Source organism: Liolophura sinensis, chromosome 6 (genome assembly GCF_032854445.1).
Source record: "Liolophura sinensis isolate JHLJ2023 chromosome 6, CUHK_Ljap_v2, whole genome shotgun sequence".
NCBI lineage: Eukaryota > Metazoa > Mollusca > Polyplacophora > Chitonida > Chitonidae > Liolophura > Liolophura sinensis.
In genome coordinates, this window is record NC_088300.1 from 8687466 (window position 1) to 8712836 (window position 25371).

The window sequence follows — 25371 nt, forward strand, 5'->3', positions numbered from 1 at the left end:
TCCGTAACTCAAACAAATCCGTCACTCAGACAAATCCGTCACTCAGGCAAGTCCGACTTTCAGACAAGTACACCATTCAGACAAGTCCGTCACTCAGAGGAGTTCGTCACTCAAACAAGTACGTCACTCGGACAAGTCCGTCACCCGACAATCCATACACTCAGACAAGTCTGTCATTCAGACAAGTACGTCACCCACACAAATCTGTCGCTCAAACAAGTCCATCACTCAGACAATTCCGTCAGATAATTATTAACTATTAACTCTACGTTCTGTTGTAGCTCTGACAGTTGTATGATAATCCGCGCTATCGTTCAGTGTTTACACAAACGTGTAGCACACTCTGTATGAAGCTAGTCTGGGAACGGATCCCGCGCTTTGCAAAACCTGGATAACAGCTGGATAAAAAAAAGTGGCCTCAAACAAGAATAAAGTTTCGCAGAAAGTTGACGTAATTGTATTACTTTGATTGACAAAGGCAAACGGAAAATGTTTGAGTATTTTTCCACACCTATTATCTGGCTACAAGTCATGACTTGATCTCATGGAATGAACCGCTATACAGTAATAAATCTCCTAGCCAAGCCAGTGATTATATTTGGTACAAGGCCTCACCCACAAACACGTAGCCGAGCCGATTCATGATAGAGTTATGTCCCCTTAACAGCAAAATTTAACTTTTGATAGAACTTAAAATCGGGTTGCCTGTATGGGAATGGAAAGAACATATGTAAATTCATCGGTGTATGAATATTTTGCACTCCAAGCAACCACAAGTAAACTGCCAGCTTACTCAGGGCTATAGCCATTTTATACAATACTGAAACCGAACACACCTGAGAGATGTATCAACCATCAGAACCGGCTGATCTCCTATCTCTTATGTTTTAAATGATAATATACGTTCTGTTTTACACATATACACGTATAGGCAGTGTGGAAGATGTAACTTGGGGGTCAGTGAGTGTGGCTCCCAGTTACTTCAGTTGATCTACCGTAATTAACACAACACCCTGAAACGCTCTCACACAATACACCTGTCAGATTACTCAGATTCGAATTCTTAGTCAACTTAATCAATACTCAAGTTAAATCGAATAAAAGATGAAGAATGTGCTTCATGGGATTTTAATATCAAAGAAATAAAACTTCTCAATATACATATTCTCAAATAAACAAATATGAACTGGTAATAGCTTATACAAGGTTGATTGTATCCACTGTAAATCTACATATGAATCATAGTAACCTAGTTTGTAACTTTGTGAGAATAATGGAGGGTTGTTTGAAAATTTGAGGAGACCCATGGTAGACGCTGGTCTGTTAATTGTGGGTACATAGTCCATTTTATTAAGTAATAGGTACACAGTATGTGTGCAGGCAATTTTATCTGTCAGTATATCCACGATAAGATATAAACAGTATGTTAGCTAGCTAGCAGACCTTCATCTGTTGCTTATAGTGTTTCATAGACCGCACAAGTAGACCCTTTTCCACGATTGGCTGTGTTGGCGATCGTGATTTACGATGAAAATTCGGAAAACAGCCACGCCTAGGAAATGTATATGTACATGTACTCGAGATATCTACTCATATAGCCCCCTATGTACAGGCAGATAAGCATGCACGCGGAGACGCAAATTAAATCAGAATATTTACCTTCAGATTGAATAAAATTTGCATCTTGTAATTCGTGGGCATGGACCAACACGGAATGCTAGGAGTTGGAAGTGACCTGTGAAGTTATAACAAAGAGACTCGTGGTAATCATGGCTTCTGACTTGCGTGAAGAGCTTCCGTCTACTTAGCTATGGTTTCAGACTGACTTCAGATTAGGATTTATTTATTTATTTGATTGGTCTTTTACGCCGTACTCAAGAATATTTCACTTATACGACGGCGGCCAACATTATGGCGTGAGGAAACTGGGCAGAGCCCGAGGGAAAGCCACGACCATCCGCAGCTTGCTGGCAGACCTTCCCACGTATCAGGTTAGGATGCATAATACATTAAGTATGCATAGTTAAGTTGGACGCGCCTATTTTGTGTGTATAGGGTAAGTATGCATAGTTAAGTTGGACGCGCCTATTTTGTGTGTATAGGGTAAGTATGCATAGTTAAGTTGGACGCGCCTATTTTGTGTGAATAGGGTACTCCAATTAACACTGTATCACTTTTGAGACGTAGAACGCACTTGATCTCCATCATTTATACGGATATTATAGCTGTGAACAGTCTACATACATGCGGAAATCAGAATTTGCTACCCCAGAACTAGGCGATACGGCTGTTAATTGGGCCACCTCAATGAAACAGACAGATTCAGCTAAAGAATCCCCGCTAGTTGGTCGTGTGATGTTTTGAGAACTGACACATGTATATGGTAACGTGAAATCATGAAGAGAATTTCAGAAGACTTAACCTGTATACTATAAATCAGCTAGCTGGAGCCAATAGGTGTCCTCCCGCTAATGTAGCAGTTTAGATTCCTTATATTCAAGCGACTAGCTCTTTCAACGGTAAGGTCACCGGCTCGAACAAACTCTGGGGCGACAGTTTTACGTCACGATATTCAATTTTTATCTGGCGAAGTGACACATGGCGCATAAGAGAAACATTTTTGTATAAAAATAATCAAATAAATACATTTTTACATACATATATACATAGAGCTACGTTATTAGAAACTATACATGCAAACATGAATATCTTATTAGGAACAATATCTCAAGACGAAATGCGGGGAATCATAATTATATAGAACACAAGTAGAAATCTGCAAATGGAACGTTGGTGAGTAAGTATTTGTCAGCACATTTATATATGGAAAAATATTTGAAGATAACCTAGCTAACAGAGGTAAGAGGGCGCATGTATGTCTAAACGCCTTTATGTGAAAAGCACTTTGTTGGAACCTGACACCGAATCTCCAAAAGTTGGTCAACAAAGACATGCTTGTGATGGATCTGCCGTTACACATGGATCTGCCGTCACGGATGCTACTGTACCAGGCAGCGTCACAGGCATCAATAGGCCAAACGTTATACCATAAATGTTTCCTGCAAAAGTCCCCGGAACACAATCTCTGTCCAATTATGCTTAAATCTAGGCAATAGATCCTTAGAATCCTTCATCTCTTGGACTATTGTTCAGAACATGTACTTTGATATTGTTTCAAAATCTTGCTGAATAGCATAACTGTTTTATGAACCAGCCATGTCAGTACTGAATAACTGTCCACCAATCGCACACAGTGTCGCTGTCGTGAAGAACTAGGTTCCACGAAGTCACCAGAGGTTTTTGATGGATTTTGTTTTATATTTGTTCACATTTTTTCAGCAATCAGAATTGCTCTTACACAGGCGGCAACATAAGGCTCTAAAAAGTCTGTGCGTTTCTTTTCTGAATGCTGGATTCAGGTAGATATAGATGAAGGGGTTAATAGCGTTGTTAATGAAGAATGATCTCGTGGCAATGTTATAGACAACCTCCACGCCAACAGTGGCGAACTCCTCCACGTCTGCCACAGTCACTTGAACGATTTTAGCGATCAGGTACGGCAGAAAACTAATGACGAATGCCAGTGACACTACAAACACAATTTTAGTGGTTTTACCAGCCGCTCCATAAACTTTAACTGAATGTCTGTTGTGGGAAAATGATCCCAAGTCTGTGTCGACAGATACTTTGCTGACGTCTGCCGACTTTGTGTTCTCTTTTGTGTCTGGCAGCTTGGCATTTTTGAAGTACTGTTTCTTTGACGATCGAGGAGCCATGCTTGTCGACGTTTCCTCAAGCTCGTGAGATTCTCCTTCTGGCTCCTTGCTGCTCGTTGCCCTGGGAGATCTTGTCTTTCGGCCACCCCCTCGCTTTCGAATTTCCCGCCAAAGTCTACAGTAGAATATTGCTAACAAGATGACAGTAACTATAAACACTAGAAACAGCACGGCATAGTACACGTAAGGGTATACCTTTCCTTTTGCAGAATCATCCACCGAGCACGTAAACCCTGTAAGATCCTTCACACGGGTCGGCACCGTGTTTCGACCAAACACGAAAATGGCTGGCAGAGCCAATATGATGGCTACTCCAAGGGTAATGACATTGATGATTTTGGCTTTTTTGTTCGACATCCGCTTGAAAGGTCGAAACACCTTGTCGTGTCTGTCGATTGCTATAACTATTATAGTCATAGCTGGTGTCAGCAAAGTTGCTGATTGGATGAATCTCATTGTTTTACATGACGCCGGACTGTTGAACAAATATGGCCTTGTCAGGTCGATGATGTCGAAAGGCATCGCCAGTAAGCACGATAGCAAGTCCAATATAGCCAACCAAATGACGAAATAATTCGATGGCGTCTTCTTGAACTTTGCGTAATAAATGTAAAGTGCTACAGAGTTTCCGATCAAGCCGAGTACTATAAGAATAGTGAGGTAAATTGTCACTGGTAGATGGTGCAGAGCCTTTTCGGCATTTAGAATCTTCAGTAGTGTGTAGTTGTCAGGGTATCTGTCTCCCTCTATTACTCCACTGTAAACCACCTCCTCTTCCGCCATCTTGAAGATGAACTAACTGACGAACCCTGTCCAAGGTGTTTACATGTAGGCCAAGTTTACATCAGTATTATCCCTAAACCTGTCAACAAAGAAAGACATCTTATTTAGCGTAAAAAAAAACACAAAAAAATTATTGTAATATAAACCACAGGGCCTACATAAAAGAAAACAGGTAAGTTCAACACGAGTTGTTCTTGGTAGATAGCCCGTCAAGCTTTTTTGTAATTCATAGTCCTGTATTTGTAAACAAACTAACAGGTACATATAAAGTGGGGGGGAAACACCTCTCGTGAAATTTTTTTTAGATATTATTTTTCTGACCTATGAGGAGAAATGAGATGACAACTTGATCACCACCGTGTTTTTGTTCCGAGTACAAAAGTCAAACACCATTGTACAAATACATCAGATGTATGCATTAATAACTTGTAATATCATCGTTCTGCCCGAGTTGTCATAGAACTGACTTAATTGGCTATTGTGTGCTGGTCACCCTGTCTACAGCTGTACCGTAATGAACGTAGCCTCATTCACACAGTTTCATTAGCCTGTCTTCACCTAAATGACCTGACCTGTATAGTTACAGTCATGGCTAAGCCTTCCATTAATTATGGGCACAGGTACAGCCTAAAGGCGTTACCGTTAAATCAGCCAGTAATGTCCTATCCAGGCCGTCTGTCTTAATTTACCGGGGTCTTAAAAGATACAAGCGACCTCTGTCGGAAATCCTAACCATTGAGATCACGTGTTCAGGTGCACCTGTACGTCGGTAGATGTATCAGATACCTGACAAAGGTTGGTAGTTTTCCCCAAGTTTCTAAATTCATAATCCACATTTTAGAATGACGTCTAATACAAATTAAGTGTTTTACTATTTTGTATGACCAGTTCTTTCTATTGTCATTCTTAAGATATCTGATGAAACCAACATCGAGGCAGCCGTTGTGAGCTCAAGTAAGAGACACACTAACCAACATCAATGTCAACTATATTACCATGCATGTCCGCCGTTAGTTTGCTGAATATTCCGTGAGAATAGTACATAAGAGGGAACGCGATGTTCTTCAGGACTTTCTACACTACATACCATGCTTCATCTGGCCTGATTGTGCAACGTGTGGATGAACTAAAAGTGTATATATGATTAGGTTACAAATAACACAGCAAACAACCTTAACAGTGTGCCTGATAAGCTAATCAACAGAGCTCACTATGCGGTTTAGGCAACTATGTACCTCATTGCTAAATTCTGATATAGGCTTCACCGATAGATTTTCGAGAAATTTGTCAAGTTTGGTTCTTTGCGTATCTTTGACTGGCTTACTTTGACATTTACAGCCTAAAATCTACTTAAAGTTGACCTAAATGTATATTCGATCGAGAAACTTCAATGTAGGGTAAACTTAATTAAGTGTGTTACGTAATTCAATAAGGAAATAAGCACGTGGCCGCAGATGAGATGTTTCCTGTTGATTTCAAGTGCCAGCAAAGTCTAATAAAGAACTGGCAAAACCCAAGTCTACATCGGAATGATTTTAATAAAGATTTTGTGTGCAAATAAGTTCACAATTAATCAACTTTCTATACATATAATAAGTAAAAGAATTGGAGCATATCGTTCCATTTACGATAATATGATAGTTAGGAGGTTAACAAACACGGGGAACTCACAAGAGTTACATCATGCACTGTTATGTGGTTCCATAGTAGGCTCTCGTTAACTTGGGCAGCATATTGATATGGATATCCCAGAATTTCTAAGAAAAAAAATTAATAAAAAATTAAAACTTAAAAGAAACAAACAAAAGAAAAAAACAGTGATCACATTTTTTCTTTCTTGATGATCAGTTCTTAGAAGAGTCTTGACCACTGTTTCTTTCTGCATCGGTCAGTAATGATGTTAAGACAGTTATGTGTGACTTACCTATAACAATGCTAAACTGTATTATTTGTCCGTAATGTAATTTTCGTGTAAGGGCTCAAACTGTATCCTAGTGTGTGTTTCGTGTGAATTATGGCGAAGCAAGGTATAAATGGGGCCTATATCAAAAACCGAAATCTGACGCTACCAAAAGGTCACGAATTATTTGGACAAATACAAACCAGAGCATTTTATCCTCAGAACTGTAAATTATCAACACACACGATCCACACAAAGCTACTCACCATTACTTCTATACACAGATAAACGTAGTGAAATAAAGCCTTTGTCGTTTTGTACAACTGTCCGATGAAATGAACCGTCGCGAAACGATTACCATAACAACTGATATTTTCCACTGATAATCCACAATACCCACCTTGAAATGCCACAAATTTATAACTGAAATGTGTTTCTGGTCTCAAATATATACACAATATATTACCCTTATACAACTTACAATCTGATTGGTTGAGCACGCACGATGTTACAAAGTGATAGGCTGGCAATACTACACGCGCCTTCTCAGTGAGATCCGTGAGGTGAATGAAATATCCAAGCAGGAAGAAAAATCGAAGAAAGGACATATACGTAACTATATATACATAATGTGTCCTCTAAACTCCGGTCAAGACAATTTTTCCAAAGTGTGGTCCAGATTAGGTGCAGCCACAAGTGCATTTCCGCACAGCTACATATAACTCCATCATATCCTATAAAGGCTGCGGCTAATTTACTTTACAGTATAATCGGAAGAGGGATTGTTTAATGTGGGCATACATATGTGGTTCCTGTTAAACACGTCATGGGTTTTGTTTTCCTGATGGACATAAAAACGATCCTAAAAGCCCCAATCGTGCACCACGACGCCAACCACGACGCCAAACCACGTTTTACAGACTTTGTGCATTGCAGACACACATCCAGGTAACCACAGGCTTAGTAAGTTAAACATAAAGAAAATATCTAGCGCATAATATCTGTTGATTTGCCGTTTCAATACTTTCATGCGAATTTAAATGAAGATGAAGGTTAAATCATCTGAAAACGTGTTACAAGATACTAGTGTGTGCGTGCGTGGTTTTAAGATGTAAACGATAATTCAACACACATATTTGTTCGGAGGCTGGATAAGTCATAAAGCGCAAAGACATCAGCAGCGGATATAGTACAGTTTGCATATTCCCTATATGACTTATGCATGTAGATGCTGTATCACGTTGGGTCATAGTCTCTAAACATGTGTCATAACGTTTGAGATTGTACATGTAATACTCTTGTGCCTCGTAACCTTAATTAACAAATTTCAGCATTGTTGATTAGGGTGGTAATAGGCCTCTCCTCAGCAGGAATACCATATTATATAATTGCGAAATGAGAAATATCATCACATACCATGGAACTGGTATATGACCATCCCAAACCTGTGAGAAGGTTTAATTGTGTAGTATTTAAGCCTTTGAAACAGCTAATAGTACACGGAGGTGCATTCATCGTAATATCAGCAGTCATGACAGTAGTGACACAGCTTATATAGCCTGGAAACAGAGAGCTATGAAACTGAATAAAAAAATCAGTAGTCATTTCGTTTTTTCCATTATTCACTTGGTCGCTTTAGACATGTGATTATAAAGAGAGGCAAATAATTAAAGGTGCCCATATTCAGAGGATCTATTACCTATGTAGACCGGAGCTGATTTTATCATGTTGCTGACACTTCTGGTTACTGAGTGTTTTCAAACTACTGTATGTAAAACGATTTCTTTAGCGCTTTACATATATTTAGGGTCAAAACGGACAAGTTGCACCGGGTCTTTACACTCTGCCGGTCATTTTATCACTACTATCTGGTGTATATATAACTCACTGGTGTGCATCAGTGAAAGTCCATAATATAAAACATAACACAGGCCAATGAAAGGGTAGTGCCCCGTTATCCTAGTTATCAATCTTGATGAAGCTAAGATACCCAGTCTTGCATAACTAAGCCCTTTACAAGGGATGATGTGACATTTTAACCAATTAGATGTTCGAATTTTTTTTCCTGATCCAGTTTGTAGTGCGTTAAACACACACGAAAAATTATTATTATTATTATTATTATATATATATATATATATATATATATATATATATATATATATATATATATATATATATATATATATATATATATATATACATTGGCACCATATACTACAGCCACCATATACTACAGCCACCATTTACTATAGGCACCATACTATTGACACAATGTCAAGGGCCTCCCTGAACGTGCTCTTGACAGAATAGGAGCCATTAACCTCAACCCCCAATCCCACATACCTGTGTGTATGTATATCAGCCATTGGACAAACAAACGCATTTTAGCGCACAGCCTTACTTACAGGTATTTGTTCATGGAGTGTTGCAGATTTGTATAGTCTATGCATATAGTGACAGCACAGTTTTATTTTTAGTTTTTGAAGTTCCAGATCTTTGTCTTATACCAGACAGTTTTTTGTACCATAAGACGCCTACTGTAACATGGCGGGTATGGCATCTGCAAGATGAACACTCGAAAGTCAATGCAATCCCAAATAATTCCAGCTAAGCTAATACGCTTCCTATTGTTGCCTGAAGACGTCCATAACGATTGACAGCTACATGTACGCTATCCGTAATTCTTGTAAACTGTTCTGGACACGGTCAGGAAGGCTAGTTCAGTAAGATGATAGTCGCTCGCTTATTCCACATGCAGACAGAAGACTATACCTGTTCACATGACTGTCACAGAGAAACCATCTCCGATTAATTCATGGTTAGTTCAAGGAAGCTTGTCTCTATTTCCTGTTTGGCCCATACATAATTTACATGTACCTCTAATTTATCTTACCTGTTGACTATAGGTCCGGTATCTAAACCAGTGTAACACAGACCAATCACAACAATGACGCTCACCAGAAGGCTCAGTGTCTTTATTCAAGCCCAGGGGTCGAGCACTCCAGATTTAGATGACATGTATAAGTGGTTCTGGATAATATAACCCTGGTGCCACAACACCGGTATATGTGCGTCCATAACCAAGGACACCCCTCCACGGTGTGAGCCGTAGACTGGGGCATATCCAATGAGAAATTAGTCTTATACGTGTACTATCGATAGAGCGTACATGGCTTCTGTCGCACCTGTTCCGCCACTGACCAATGACATCGACAGTTTATCTGTCACCGGACACATACGTTATGATATTTATCAGTCAAATTCATCATTACCCTGAGCAATAACAAACATTATATGCATCAAACAAGTCCCAAATCTTCCTTTGGGCCCAGGCTTCAAACGAAAATGGTGGTAGTTAGCAACAGTATAAGACAGGCTAGTCAACACACATACATTTTCTGATTGTTCATTCTCACTTACTCACGCATACATATGCACTCTTATAGACTCTTAGATTTAAAATTCATGTACAAGTTGTCTTGCGTTCATATCAGTGTCAAGTATCAATCGATCATGAATTGCTATCATCCAGTTTTGAAAGCTCTCAGAAGAACGAGTTCAAATAACCAGACGTAGTGTTACATGTCCCTAACTCTCAAACAGCGGACGCCGAGTGGCTGTCGTCAGTGGACATATGAACCGCCGTACATGCGCATAACATTTTTCCTCAAGTGAGCTTCAGCTTGACTAATGAGAAATGTGGATTGGAACAAAATGTCCTTGTGCTCACAACAATAGGATAATTGCAAACTGCAAACAGAAAATGGATCGAGCGGGTTAAGGTACAACAAATTAAAATCTGTATGTAGGAGAACAACAATGAGCAATCTGTGTGTGATACACTAGTCTAAGAAATGCATTCTCCTTCGTAGAACACAATGACATTTACAAGAAGAAAATTACTTCCAGATTACTTATTGTGAGAATGCTGCTTGAGGATTCTGTTGAAATTGTTCATTGGTAGATAACTCTTCAGTTGTTAAACTCGTGAGCTTGTCTGGATGTAGACGACTCTTCCGTTATTAAACTCGCGAAGTCGTCTGGATGTAGATAATTCTTCAGTTGTTAAACTCGTGAGGTTGCCTGGATTAAGATGACTCTTCAGTTGTTAAATTCGTAAGGTTAGCCGGATGTAGATGACTCTTCAGTTGTTAAACTCGTGAGGTTACCTAGATGTAGATGACTCTTCAGTTGTTAAACTCGTGAGCTTGTCTAAGAGTAGATGTCTCAGTGAGCTTGTCTAAGTGTAAATATCCTTTCAGTTGTTAACCCCGAGAGCCTGTCTAAATGTAGATGTCTCTTCAATTGTTAACCGGGGCTTCCGTGGTTCAGTTGGTTAGCACGCTAGCGCAGCGTAATGACCCAAAAGCCTCTGATCAATGCGGTCGGTGTGAGTTCAAGCCCAGCTCATGCTGGCTTCCTCTTCGGCCGTACGTGGGAAGGTGTTCCAGCAGCCTGCGGATGGTTGTGGGTTTCCCCCGGACTCTGCCGTAATGCTGGCCGCCGTCTTATAAGTGAAATATTAGTATAATATAAAAACTAAGAGAGCTTGTCTAAGTGTAGATGTCTCTTCAATTGTTAACTCCGTGAGCTTGTCTATGTGTAGATGTCTCTTCCATTGTTAACCTCGTGAGCTTGCCTACATATAGATGAACTCACAGTGATTTAACCATTTTTTAATAATACAGAAATGACTGACTGCATAAGGTACCGATTTCAAGTTCATGTTACGTGAAGTTACAGTTAAAAAATGCAGAGACACTAGAAAGTATACACGTATATAGACCGCATTCAATATCTGTATTATTTCTAATTTGATTAATAAGGCAATGAGTAAAAACATTCCACTTGTCCATAGTGGTCAATACAATTTGCATATATATTCATAAATAACCTTCCTATTGTCGTAAAAACGCGCATAAGTACAAGCACCGAGAAAAAAAGTAGTGTTCATCATCTGAAAACAAAGAGCAAAAGGCGTACCTCTGATTTGGATTGCAAAGGATACACATTCCTTACCTGTATTTTCACACCTGGGCTTATACGCAGCCAGTGACATGGCATAAAGATAGGTTCACAGTCTATCTCGCATGCTTTATTTAATCAAGGCTACTGTTCACTGAAGTGTACGTACATTGTCAGGGATGTGATGTCCGGAGGCTTGATTAAACATCTGCACAGTAATGACTCTAACCCAGCCGCACGATGGTATAGGACAAGTGAGTGATCCATCATAAGATAGTCACCTCTTACCTTCATGTTAATAATACATCTCCATCAATACAATCTTTAAAAGAGAAAAGTAACCAACATCACAACAGCCAGATAAATGTAAATGATAGTCAAACAATTAAGCGGAAGAGGATATGGGAAATAGCTACATGACACAAAAGTTGGCGAAATTTGAAAGGAAGGTCAAGGGAAAAGTATGAGAAGTTCTGAGCGAATTTCTCTAGGTAACACGTTTCTCTAGGTAACACGTTTCTCTAGGTAACACGTTTCTCTAGGTAACACGTTTCAGAATGTTTTTGATGGGAAGGAAGACGTATGACTGCTGACGTATGCAGCAGTTGTGATATCTAATTATCTAATGTGACAAACATTACTGAAGCTTTCAGCCGTTTGTACATCCAGCACACAGTATGTTCCTCATCATTCCAAGTCTAACAGTCAGTACACATGTACTAACACAAGTGGTTATTTCACTTCTTGGTCAAGGGTCGAATATAAGGGGCCTGATCATTCTTCTCCCTTACGCCACCCCACTCCCTTTCCACCACATCCAAGGAATTTGTCCCCGTCTGTAGACTATAACCCTCGTTGCTTTTATCCACCTTGAGGTTTACATCTTTTAGGGAAAGTTATTCTCATTACAATCGAAATAATACATGTCAACATTTGTCACACAACATTCAGTTGTGTGAAAAGCAAATTAGCGGGGTGTTTTATTTCGAAGTACATCGTCGCAAAGTTTAAACATCTGCTAAGAACATGTACACAAAGGCCGAATGTATGATGCGTTTCTTTGTCATAACATTCTACTGCATTTCTGTAGTAAATCTGCCTAAAACCTTGGAACATCCCAGAGTTCGGTGTAAGCACTAAAACAGCAGCTCAATCCATATATTTGGACCCCTGCACTGTATGTTACTTGCCAAAAGGCCAATTCACATCCAGGCTCATAAGAGTCATATCCAACACTGCCATAAATGCAAGTAACCAGACAACAATCCATCAAACAAATACATCTCACGAATATTTACAAATGTAAGCTGATGGCACGTAATACGGAAGGGATCGTAAACAGTTTACAGACAAAAATGCAATGGACGAACCTATGATATAAAGAGCACATTGCAGCGCGTATATTCCACGCATGGCATTTTCTTTATATATATTTTAATTATACAGCTTAACTACAAAAATAATCTCAGTGAAGACTTAATTGCCACATGGTGCACGATATCATCACCACAAGGTATCGGTAAGCAAACTAAGCTGCCAAGCGGTATCTAAACCAGGTGAGTTATAAATATCACATATATATATATATATATATATATATATATATATATATATATATATATATATATATATATATATATATATATATATATATATATATGTATACATAATAATCGCTAATGGAAAATGTTATTGTAAAGCTCCTAAGACTTGCTTTCTTACCACGCAGTAGTGTTTGTTTTCTCTTCAGTAGCATACTCTAGGACCCTAAAGAGGATCGTGAAGTGCCGTTTTCCTGTGGGTACCGATGACAACAGCTCCATACGTGTCCAGGTCAAACCATGTTCTCGGTCATGGGGACATTTGCACATGTCTAACTGACACAGGGAGGGTTAGACTAATCTAAATGAGAAGTTAAGTCAGTTTCACCAGTTTAGCCTTATTGTACACAAAACTTCGAGTTAAGTTAGGTTCGTAAAGATTCTCTTTCGAAAGACCAGTCGATGTATATCTGATGAAATAGGAACTTGTGGTTATGCACATAAACCTTGTGACCTAAGCCAAATCTGCGTTATGGACAGGCACAAGAGCCACAGATAAAGATAAATTGTCGGTAAATTCACCGAGGCAAATAGTTTCTGTCGTCACAGATAACATCTTTGCTGTCTTTTGTCTACTGTCGTTTTTGTCTGCCTGTGCTTTTTAAACTTCAATTATACTTTATTCGTAATCCTATTTGGCACGCGCATAAATTAGCAGAGAAGATGGATTGGAAGGTGTACAGTCATCGAAGCAAGGCGAAATGAGCCTAATGAGAGACACTAGGCGCTATTTTTTTGGTCGTTTATAACAAACACCTTGCCACAGGTATTCTGTCTTTAGACGTAAATAGATGCACTTTACGTCGGGGAAAGTGTCCAGCATTTGACGCGGTGAGCTGGTGTCTTCCGACATGCACTGTCTATTAACGTCATCGCCGTTGTCTCGACTAAAAGTTTCGAGTATACACCCCCAAATAGATAATGCAGCTAACCCATGCGGTCCCGAGTGCGGCGTATTCACCTCTCAAACAGATAATACAGCAGACAAATACAGTCCAGTGAACGGCGTATACACCCGTCAAACAGATGATATGGCAGACAAATACAACCCCGAGTATAGCGTTTACACCCCTCAAATAGATAATACTGCAGACAAACTTAGTCCCGAGTACGGCGTTTACACCCCTCAAATGGATAATACAGCAGATAAATTCAGTCCAGAGTACGGCGTACACACCCCTCAAATAGATAATACTGAAGACAAATACAATCCCGAGTACGGCGTTTACACCCCTCAAATAGATAATACTGCAGACAAACTTAGTCCCGAGTACGGCGTTTACACCCCTCAAATAGATAATACAGCAGATAAATTCAGTCCAGAGTACAGCGTACACACCCCTCAAATAGATAATACTGCAGACAAATACAATCCCGAGTACAGCGTTTACACCCCTCAAATAGATAATACTGCAGACAAATACAATCCCGAGTACGGCGTTTACACCCCTCAAATAGATAATACTGCAGACAAATACAGTCCCAAGTACGGCGTTTACACCCCTAAAATAGATAATACAGCAGATAAATTCAGTCCAGAGTACGGCGTACATACCCATCAAATAGATAATATGGCAGGCAAATACAATCCCGAGTACGGCGTTTACACCCCTCAAATAGATAATACTGCAGACAAATACAGTCCCAAGTACGGCGTTAACACCCCTCAAATAGATAATATAGCACACAAATACAGTCTCAAGTACACCCCTCAAATAGATAATATGGCAGGCAAATACAGTGGGGAGTACGGCGTATACTCCTTTCAAATAGATAATACAGTCGACAAATACCGTCCAGAGTACGGCGTATACACTCCTCAAATAGATACAAGGGATAATGCAGTTCCAAATGAAGCTTACAGGTACACAAAGAAAATCCTTTTATTTGTTTTTTCAAAGCATCGCTAAATTGTTACAAATTTTAATGTACAGAATTGCCCCAGTGGTTGATACACTTGCACTGAATGATCTGACGAGTGTTATTACAGTGACCAAACCCCTTTCGTAAAAGTAGAGTCTGGTGGAAATATTTGGACAGCAACAAATGAAAGATGCTCTAGTATAAATCAATGGTGTATAAAACAGGATTTCCCTTAATAAACCACCGGCCTTGGGCAAGTAACTGACGAACTTTCCGAAACGTAACTCTCCAAGTGTATTCCATATTGAAGAAAAGATATTCAATAAACGTTCATGAGGTATAAGATTACCTAAATAATTCCAGCTTAGCGCTGTGGAATGATTATTTGTGGTGAAGTAGGCCCCGATACCACATGAGGGAATGGAATCTAAAAAATTCAAGGCACAGGTCATCTGGCCTATTAGAGGTGAATTGTAGAATTATAGCACTTCTATGCATAATTTCTAGGGCGTTGTGCTACCTTTCATGCCAGAATTCTACCGCTCAGCTGCACAGACCGTACAGGAATTGGGCCCATTACTGGTGCCTGTATCAAGCCTTTCAGGGAGCAATTTCAACCACGCCTCCATCGAGACGGCCCCATAAGAAAACCAGAGTATTAGGCAACAGGCTTGTGTTTACAGGTAACCTTTGTGCAATTCTCTCGTATAGGCGTATATGCAATACGCATAAGAAATTTCATGAGCAAACATTGCCAAGAATACCAACACTCTTTCTAAAATTTGAAAAGATTTTCTGGTTTTCAAAAGCATTCTATTTTCCACCTTCTTCCTTGTCCCGATGGCTTGGAGTTCACGGGTTTGTCGAGTTGAACAACAGATTGCATCTACCTGCCGTCCCTGACACAAGCTCGGGTGTGACAGAACAGAGTAAACAATTTGTCAGGCTAAACATCACATGAAAGGAGAAAGTTATCACTCTCTAGAGTTATTTCATAAAAGCGTGCACGTCTGAACATGCAGTTAACAATCACCTTGTAGCCGTCTATCTACAGAGATATTTACTCTGGTCTTAAGAAGATACTGTCACTCTTGATGAGTGTTCACGGATATAATTGGTTCATACAAACCTTCACCTGCTTAGGTAGCCTACTTACGTATACCTTCAAGCTCTTCATACCAGTTGTTTATACCTGGTCTGCCTTGTACAAGAGGGAGCCATTTGTTTTTCGGTGGAAATTAGCTAATTATATCAGCAATATAATTCATGGAGATTGACATGAAATATAATTTTATTTCATAGCAAGGTTGTCATTAAAACCACGTCTTTCACAAAGATGGTGGTAAACTTTTCAAGCTTCTCGTGGTCTTTATGAAAAGGAACTGATAATGAATGATCGTGGCTTACATTTCAAACAGCCTCTGAAAACGTTAACCACTTAGTGGTAATCATTTTGAACATTTTTTCCACCCGATAACGACGGTGCTTATTTATCTCCTGGCTGCACATAAAAATCTTTGACATTTTTTTGTGATAAGGTCATGAATTGCCTATATCTGACAAACAGTCTTGTTGTGACTCATTTTTACCAGCTTCTCTAAAACTCGACAAAATGTGTGGGCGGTTTTTGAATTACAAAGTCAGTGTGGTTAAAATCTTTGCTTCAGATATGTCAGGGGCGCCGAGTATTTACGCACGTGAGATTTCGATATTTACGTGAAGCAATTTGCTTCTTGAATATAATTCATTTAAGCTATTGTTCACAGCTTCTCCGTGCTTCTGGTAGATAAGGAAAAATAGCTAACGGGTTATTTCAAATTGTATATTGTTTGATTCATCAAAACAAGCCTAATACAATACAAGCCATCTGTTAAAAGTAAAACTGTCTTTAATGGCCAGAGGTCAAATGCATAATTCAAAATGTAGGATATAAGCCTACGCGATCATAAAGATGATCCCAATGCCATGATTTGTTCACTTATATAGTAAACTATGGACGATGCTGCTCTGATATAAATATCTTATTAAAATGTAACTTTCTCGTGTGAATAATAAAGACGGTAAAATAACTCGCGTCTCATAATGAAGTAAACCCTTCATAAGGCTTTACTGGGAGAAAGTTCTGCAGAAATTGAGTATCTTCAAGATCAAATCAGCAAAGCGTAAATATTCTGCAGACTCGGTTGAGTAACTACGATACTCTGACGCTACACACGATTGCACCACCTTATCTCCAGCATGCATCGTTTCAGCTTCTCGCTATAATGATTCATTTCAGTCTTTACTACACCATAATATATCTGGTTTGAATAATCAAGGGCCGATAGAACATAAGCGTACCCATATACATAAAGAATGAAGAACCTTTCATGCCTCTTCATGCATGAGAGACACATCGATTCATATCAATATATAGTTGAAATATTCGATACTTGTTAATCAGTAAATGGACAAATTAAAACTCATAATATATGTTTACATAAGTATAGCCTATAACTTGGCCTGGTTGGTAAATTTAAAAATACCAAAAATTGGTAAAATACCACTACTAGCTTAAATTTTTTACATGGTTGTAATTGCTGTTATTTGCGAAGGCAAATGCATTAAATCAGTTTTCTGTCAATGCAACAAATATGTAGTGTTGTGTATTGCTGTGCTATTTTCTAATAAAGGCAGGCAGTCGCACGAAACATTGCGTGCGGACACCGTGGCAAGCAATCTCCATCAGACGATGAAATCATTCTCAAACGAAATCTTTATACTAGCTAGATTTTTTCCCATCCGCCATTTAATTTCAGGGATAAATATTCACGATTTATGGCGTTATTTTACAATGTTATTAGCCATTGCTAGACGTGTAGATCTACCAATCCAAGGAGGTGTATGCATGAAATGATATGAATTGCTTTTGAGCGAACTCCACCGTATTGCAGCAAATCTTAAGTTTAGGTATTTGCAATTCAAACAGACAGACTACTACTCATCTCTACATTGTTAATTAGCAAACTGATACGTACCTTTATGTGCACTGCAGATGTGTTTCCGGCGTGCAATCAGGACTACAGTTACACGTGCCTCTCCCTACAACGTTGTGGCTGACTCTCCAGCAGCGAGCAGCTCGTCGGCGTGACACAGACATGATCTGCCCAACACTCTGTGTTTGCTGACAACACGACCACGCGACCCGAGCAGGATCTGAAACGAAAGGATGGTGGTGTACACGAGTAAACTGGAAGTTGATTGGCTGTGGGACATTTGCTGCGGGGCACTCGTTTATTCGGTAGAGTCCTCTGGTGTATGTGTACGTCGCTTAACAAACTGCCAGAAGGCCTACAGATAGTTTAATGATTTACGGAAGTCGGGTTGTCTTGAAACTAAGAAGAACGTTGTCGCCTTTCTCAGTGCGCCTTATTATGTTGCTTACATAGCCATCTAACACATTTACTAGTTTACGAGTGTCAATGACGTGAATGACAAGCAAGGCGAGTCAAATGTCATACGGTGACTTGAACACTTTTCTGCTTAATAGTCAGCTTAGTCTACCTTCTCATCTATATTTCCTTTCGATTAATTCCGTCTTAATGCCTTCACGGATTGTACACCGGATGGACGGCATTCATATTCTCGTAATTTCTCCATGATGTACAATGAACTTATTTGTGTACGATAGCGCTTAGAATTATCGTGATAAGAGCTCTGTTCACACAACAGCGAATGAAGCGGATTAGCTTTAACTGTGAATACATGACCAATGTGGCTTCACGACAATTCACCATGAACGTATAGCTCTGTGTATTGCCTGTTTTTTGACGAGTTGGTGTGTTTTCTCTGTGACACAATAACGAGGAAGAATTTGAGTAGCTAACGCCAGCATTGGGCTTGTCAATGAAATCATATTAGCATACATACAAGGAAGAGTCTAGCATTTTCTACGCTAGTATTGTCAATTCAGAACTCACTGATTTGGCACCAGGACGCTAGTCTCGATGTATGCAGAAGAGAGGTTTTTGATCAGTGAGGTAGCGTGTTCAAATTCAGAAACGGCTGTTTAGAGATTTGCGCGTTATGTAACCGTGCAAGGAGGGAGGGTTCTCCATCAACAACACCCGGTCGTCATATACGTGGACATTCGTGGATATAACCCCGGCATGAATAGATAATACATATATTTATTTATTTGATTGATGTTTTACGCCGTACTCAAGAATATTTCACTTATACCACGGCGGCCAGCATTATGGTGGGAGAAAACCGGTCAGAGCCCGTAGGAAACCAACGACCATCCGTAGATATAATATATCACACTATTTCGAAAGTATAGTGTCTTTTGACCTTTCCTTGTCGCTTATAAGCTGATTTCACAAGACACATCAGTGTTCAATCTGGATGTGTTAATCCGATGTGGAATCCTGTGGGAAAGCCCCCAACAACAAGGAAAATAAAACTTCACAAAGCATTGGACATTGATTCTTCGTTAATATATATATATATATATGTGTATAGACTGATTCTTTGCTTGACTGGGATTTTCCGCCTCTTTCAACACAAATTGTATTTCAATTCATACTCTAAAAATAGTTTACATTACATTGTCTTCTACTGACTCGACCAGTTTTAATAACCAGCTGGGACTAGAGATGACGACATTAGGTAATGCCTTATATATAGCTCTAGATGACGACTCGTTGTAATAAGTTCAAACATTGATTGGTATTGCATACTGCTTTCATGAAACTTTTGTTGTGTAAATATAATATAATATATTATATGTTAATATAATATATATATATATATATATATATATATATATATATATATATATATATATATATATATATATATATATATATAAGATCGTCTATCTAAAGATAAATGCAAAATGAACTTCATGGCACACATTTAAAATATATATATATATATATATATATATATATATATATATATATATATATATATATATATTTTAAATGTGTGCCATGAAGTTCATTTTGCATTTATCTTTAGATAGACGATCTTTGTGTTTATTGTTAGCCCGTGTGTATCAATAACAGTTTTCCCCCAGGCTCTGCCCGGTTTCCTACCAACATAATGCTGGCCGCCGTCCTGAAATATTCTTGAGTACAGCGTAAAACACCAGTCAGAATCAAATCAAATCTATAAGAGTGAGTAACCCAGGCTTCGGTCTTGTACAAACGTTGTGCACTTTTAAAATCACACTTTCTTCATGTGAACAGTCACAATAATATTTTGATTATAATTAACTTTTTATGGTAAGAAACACTGAATTTGGAATCTTATTTTTATTTATTTGATTCTGTTAACACCACGCTCAAGAACCATTCCTTTATATGACGGCTTTCATTTTTTATGGATAGACGAAATTGGAGTACTGGAGCTAAAGTACCAACTTGTGTACATACGACGTACAGATATGCTTACAATGTTTGTGGAAGACAGACGGTCTTCAACCAATTTTAGAGCCCTATGAACCGCTTATTGTCTTCACAGTCCCGCAAGCAGCAAAGATCCACAAATTCCTTGCGGGTTTGCCTACAAAGTTTTGCTTTGTACCATCATACCAAGTATTTTACTTGTTATTATTGATGATGTGTATGTATTGGTTTGCTTGTTTATTATTAGCGGCATACTCAGTAACTGTTGACTTATACTCTATGTTATCATCACTGCGATTCGTATGGCTATATACACTACTACGGACATACTCAGTACCTGTTGGCTTACCCTGCGTTACCATCGATGCGATTCGTATGGCTATATACCAATACCAGCGGCATACTCAGTAAATGTTGACTTATACCCTATGTTACCATCACTGCGATTCGTATGGCTATATACCAATACTAGCCTCATACTCAGTAACTGTTGACTTATACGCTATGTTACCATCACATACTCAGTAACTGTTGACTTACCCTATGTTACCATCACTGCGATTCGTATGGCTATATACCACTAGCTGAATTCCGTATAATGCTTGAAAATATCGTAAATGACCAAAAAGATATGTCTTAAGTTTGCTTAAGAGGTCAAATGTTATTCTATTAGGAAAATGTAAGTTTCAGCACCAAACGTAATATTTTACTACATTTATTTGCATCTTAAACGAAATTTTGAGATGAAGTTTTAGGTCATTTACCGTAATATGGAATTTCAGGCTGATGATTAGGCTGTTGGATCAAAATGTGTACAGATTATTGTCACGTGTCCGATGTACATACAGAGTAAACAAGAAGTACACGTCTTCCGCTGAGCCTATCAGAATGCTTTTGTGACGTCAGTATTATAATGGAAACAATGTTTTGTATCAAACTGATAACCATTTAATTTTGGACAAAACATATGGAACTGCATTTGGTTCTAAAAATCTGTGATACCTCGGCTGCCGGTTCTGTTAAAGAGGGTAGGGATTTGACCAATGAAGTGTTCAGATTAAGCTCAAGGAGGTTTGTTAGGTATAGACGTAAATGGTGACGGTTTCAGGCGCGCCAAGTATTACTGGAGGTGTAATATTCCCTCAGGTTCACATGCTTAAAGTGCAGTAAGCCCTTGGTAACTGAATAAAACGCTAACTGTGATACACTGAAAAGAGGCCGTATTCACCGGTTAAGTGTGACAATTTGCCAGCTATGACACTGTCTTAATTCGCCGCTCTGGTTTTTCTCCCTATGCCGTAAGTCTTAATTATATGGAGTCGCTTTTTCGAATCCTGATAGTTCTAGTCTTTTGGACTACGGCATTAAATCAGGTGAAGTATTCCGTCAGGAGTTTTACCAGGTAGCTGACGAAGGACGGTGGTTTACTGCGGGCACTCCAGTGTCCTCCACCAATAAACCTGGCCATCATCATATAAGCAACACCAGTCACAATAAATAAACAAATAAATAAATAAATAAATTCTTGAATACAGTGTAAAACTCCATCAAGGAAAAAGATGTAGTTATACGTTACACCATTATCGGTGATACATGGCAAGAGGACAACCCCAGACAAGCCTTGAACCTTGAGCTTACGAGTATGCGGAAACACCGATGTCGCCAGCATATGAGGACTAATCACATGGCAAGAACAGTGAATAACGTCACACGACTGTCTGTAGGCTAGACTGTAGACACCGTTGTTTCCGTATAAGCGTAGGCGCCCTTAGTCTTGTGAAAATCTCTGCATTTAACCATATACATACTTTATCCAATTTTATCAACGTTAACGGCGTAAATAGTCTTTGTTTGATGCAGTGTGTGGCATTCACAGTTGCAGTTACCACTATAACAACAAACAACAAGATAACAATAATCGGCAACTCATCAGCCCCCAATGAAAAATTGAAAAAAAAAAATTGTCCGAGACTACAAATGAGTGCTTGGGGTTTGACGTCGTACCTAACATTTCTTCCGTTATATGACGACGAGGAGTCATTAAGTGTGTGTACATGATATGTCTTCTTGTGGCAGGGAGAGTCTATGCCGCCAAAGTGCTGACGCCGCTGAAGTATCATGCCGAAGATACCAAACATAACACCTCATAACACATTATACCGACGCCGGGCCAACCAGTCATATTTCCTTACTCTAATTTCTCAGTCCTGAGCATCAAGCGAGGCAGCAACAAGTGCAATTTTTAAATTCTTTTGTGTGACCCGACCCGGGTTTGATCCCAGGTCTCCCGACTTCGAGGCGGATGCTTCAACCATTAATCCACCGAAGAGAAACCAGACTTCGAGAAATTAAGATTGCTTTATCATTTAGGTGCTAAATGTGTTTAATTCGAACATTTTAATGATTTTTTAAAAAATGTAATTATTCGTTTTGGGATGGGTGGTGGGTTTCCCCGGGCTCTGAAAATAAATTAAGCTGTCGTATGAAGAATAATAAGAAATAAAAAGTTTATCTTTTATCAGAAATAGGTCAGGAGGGTGTAGCCAATTAAGTGACGGAATTGAAAACCGAGGAGACAGGAGTAGAATATAACATTACAGTTGTGATTACGAGTGTATGACGAGAATTATGACACATTCAACATGGCGGCCGTGGTGAGCAGTGGTCTAACCACCGGAAGTAACCTAATTTGAGAGAGTGGTGCAGCTTCCGTTTCCATAGTGACACGCACTCCGCTGGGTCAGATTATCCCACTTAGCGAGGAAATGTCATCGTCTTTAACGCCTGACTAATGAAGTTTAATTACTCAGTTTGAAAATACAGAAGACCAATCAGGTAACAGTTGTGGAATAACCATGTGATTCATTAGATACGCAAGTCAACTGGACAGGGTGTTTATAGAGTCCAGGTCGACATCCGTGAGTGTTTATATTGATATAGAAATAATCATGGAGGAATTTCGCGCTGACACGATGGATATGACGCGATGCTTGCATAAATTCACTAAAAAAATGATGACAAAACATAGTAGTAATAAAAGACACATTAATCTTTTGAACGATTCTTAGATAATTAAATGGCAGTGCGAAATGTTGACCGAAACCAAATATTTACACCCCGGTCAACTATACGGCCTTACATCCCTATTAATTTTCCATAAGCGACAATGTTAACGTCTGGTGCTGTAACTCAGTCCCAAACATTTCGTGGCACACCTTTTTTGGCGCATACCTGGCCTAGTATTCCACTCAGAATTTCAAACTTTCATCATTAGAGCTCATACCTGCCCAAAGTTCAGACAATCTCCATCATTTTGATACCAAGCATGCACCTGTACACCAAAAATGGCAGGCTGGCAGCGAAAAAAAGACACAGAATTACAAACCATGTGCTATTAAGGTACTCATTCCATACCCGAAGGTCATTCATTCTATATGTCACTGGGACAAAAAGCCTGGATCGCGTGCATGACGTCAGAGTGGAAACAACAACATGTGCGTGTCGGTTAAAGTTGAAAACATTGGCGGCGCTTTCGAATTTCTCAATGTTTGCGATTTTGCTTACCTTACGCCGCAGTATAACGCTTATACAAGATATCCCAGAATATGAAGACATGCTTATTAAGCTTTAGTGGGGCACTCTAGCGATACATATATACATTATTCTATACTGCTGTTTCCTTTGTCCTGCTCAGTGGTACATGCTACTCAAGTTCTTTTTTCTAATCCAAATTGGGTCAGTTTGAAGACAGCTCGTGTTCAACCGCACATGACTGCCCAATATGTTTGATGTAGGCCACCTGCTATATTCTTGAAAAACCCTCGACTGCAGGACGCTTTCCTATACAGGAACAATCTCACGAATGACTTGTGGTTTGCATAATTAATTCTTTGTAGTTAGCTGTTTTTGTAAATATTTACTTTAGAAAAATCAGCATATTATTATAATGAGTTATTATACAATGTATTCTACATGTAAAATATTATAAAAATAAGCATTGTATACTGATTACAAATTGCAGCTTTACAAAATTACCCAGGGCGTTGTGGTGGATGTACGAGAATATATACACAGCGTGCATAAATACCTGGGGCAGTGCTGCGACAGTCTATGATCAACCACACACGACGCAGGTTAAAGAATGAGGTGTACGTTTAAACGGTTATCTTGTATTGGAAGAAATGGCTAATTAAGTTAGTTTTCTTACAATAGAGTTGCTAAGGGAGGCCATTTAACCTATGATTTGCTGTACCGGTATTATAACAAGCTATACGTGAGGCTGAAGTTAACTATCTGTCAGTGTGTAATGTAGAGAAAACAAAGTCAATATTGGGCTACGATAGACAAACACCCGATACGCTTCTGTGCCAAAACCTACAAGGGCCTTGGAAACATATATACCATTACACCACTTATGCACTATAACGTTACATATTTAAACTAGTAGATTTCTTGGCGTTCTGCCAGTTCTGTACACAACCTAGTTAAGACTCTTTGAGAACATTATTGTAACAATTTTTGTGTAAATATATATATACAATGTTCCAATACTACAGTTGTACTGAAACAACTTCATCACTAAATTTTTTTTTTGTAGTTGTCATGATGAACAATAGTTTCAGGAGGATGATGGACTGCATCTGTTTGAACTGAAGATAGTATTCATTTAGAGTTAGATATAGAATCACTATCAAAATTTAAGTTTGGCCTTTTACCAGCAACAAAAGGGTGATCTGAGACATTTTTCAAAATAGCAGTTTCGAGAGTTTTCCAAATTTTATAGCCATCATATGTTCCTGGGATACCATATTGCTCACTAAGTAAATCCAACGGTTTGAAAGTGCCAGTTTCTTCAAACAAATCTCGGATATACACAACCCCAGCGTCTGGCCAGAATACGTCATAAAAAGATTTCCCTCCTTTCAAAATGAGTTTATTGTTCCACACAATTTGATCATAAAATGGAACGACTTCCGACTGTATGTCTGTCCAAAAATTAAAAAACCCGGAAGAATTTTGTTCAGTTTTTTGGTATTATAATTACAATGTAGGGGGAAACTTAACCCACCTAGGCCATTGGATAGGTG

At 38.9% G+C, this 25371-nt stretch overlaps 1 protein-coding gene across 1 annotated transcript; it reads right to left on the reverse strand.

The window, feature by feature from the left end:
* Positions 1-1112: 1112 nt before the first annotated feature.
* LOC135468046 (cholecystokinin receptor type A-like) lies at positions 1113-18518 on the reverse strand. The gene is made up of 3 exons (XM_064746058.1): positions 18435-18518; positions 17909-18086; positions 1113-4638 (listed from the first exon to the last, which is right to left on the reverse strand). Exon 3 carries the CDS (start codon positions 4557-4559, stop codon positions 3336-3338), a length of 1224 nt encoding a protein of 407 aa, XP_064602128.1. The 5' UTR covers positions 4560-4638; positions 17909-18086; positions 18435-18518; the 3' UTR covers positions 1113-3335.
* Between the last annotated feature and the right edge of the window lie 6853 nt (positions 18519-25371).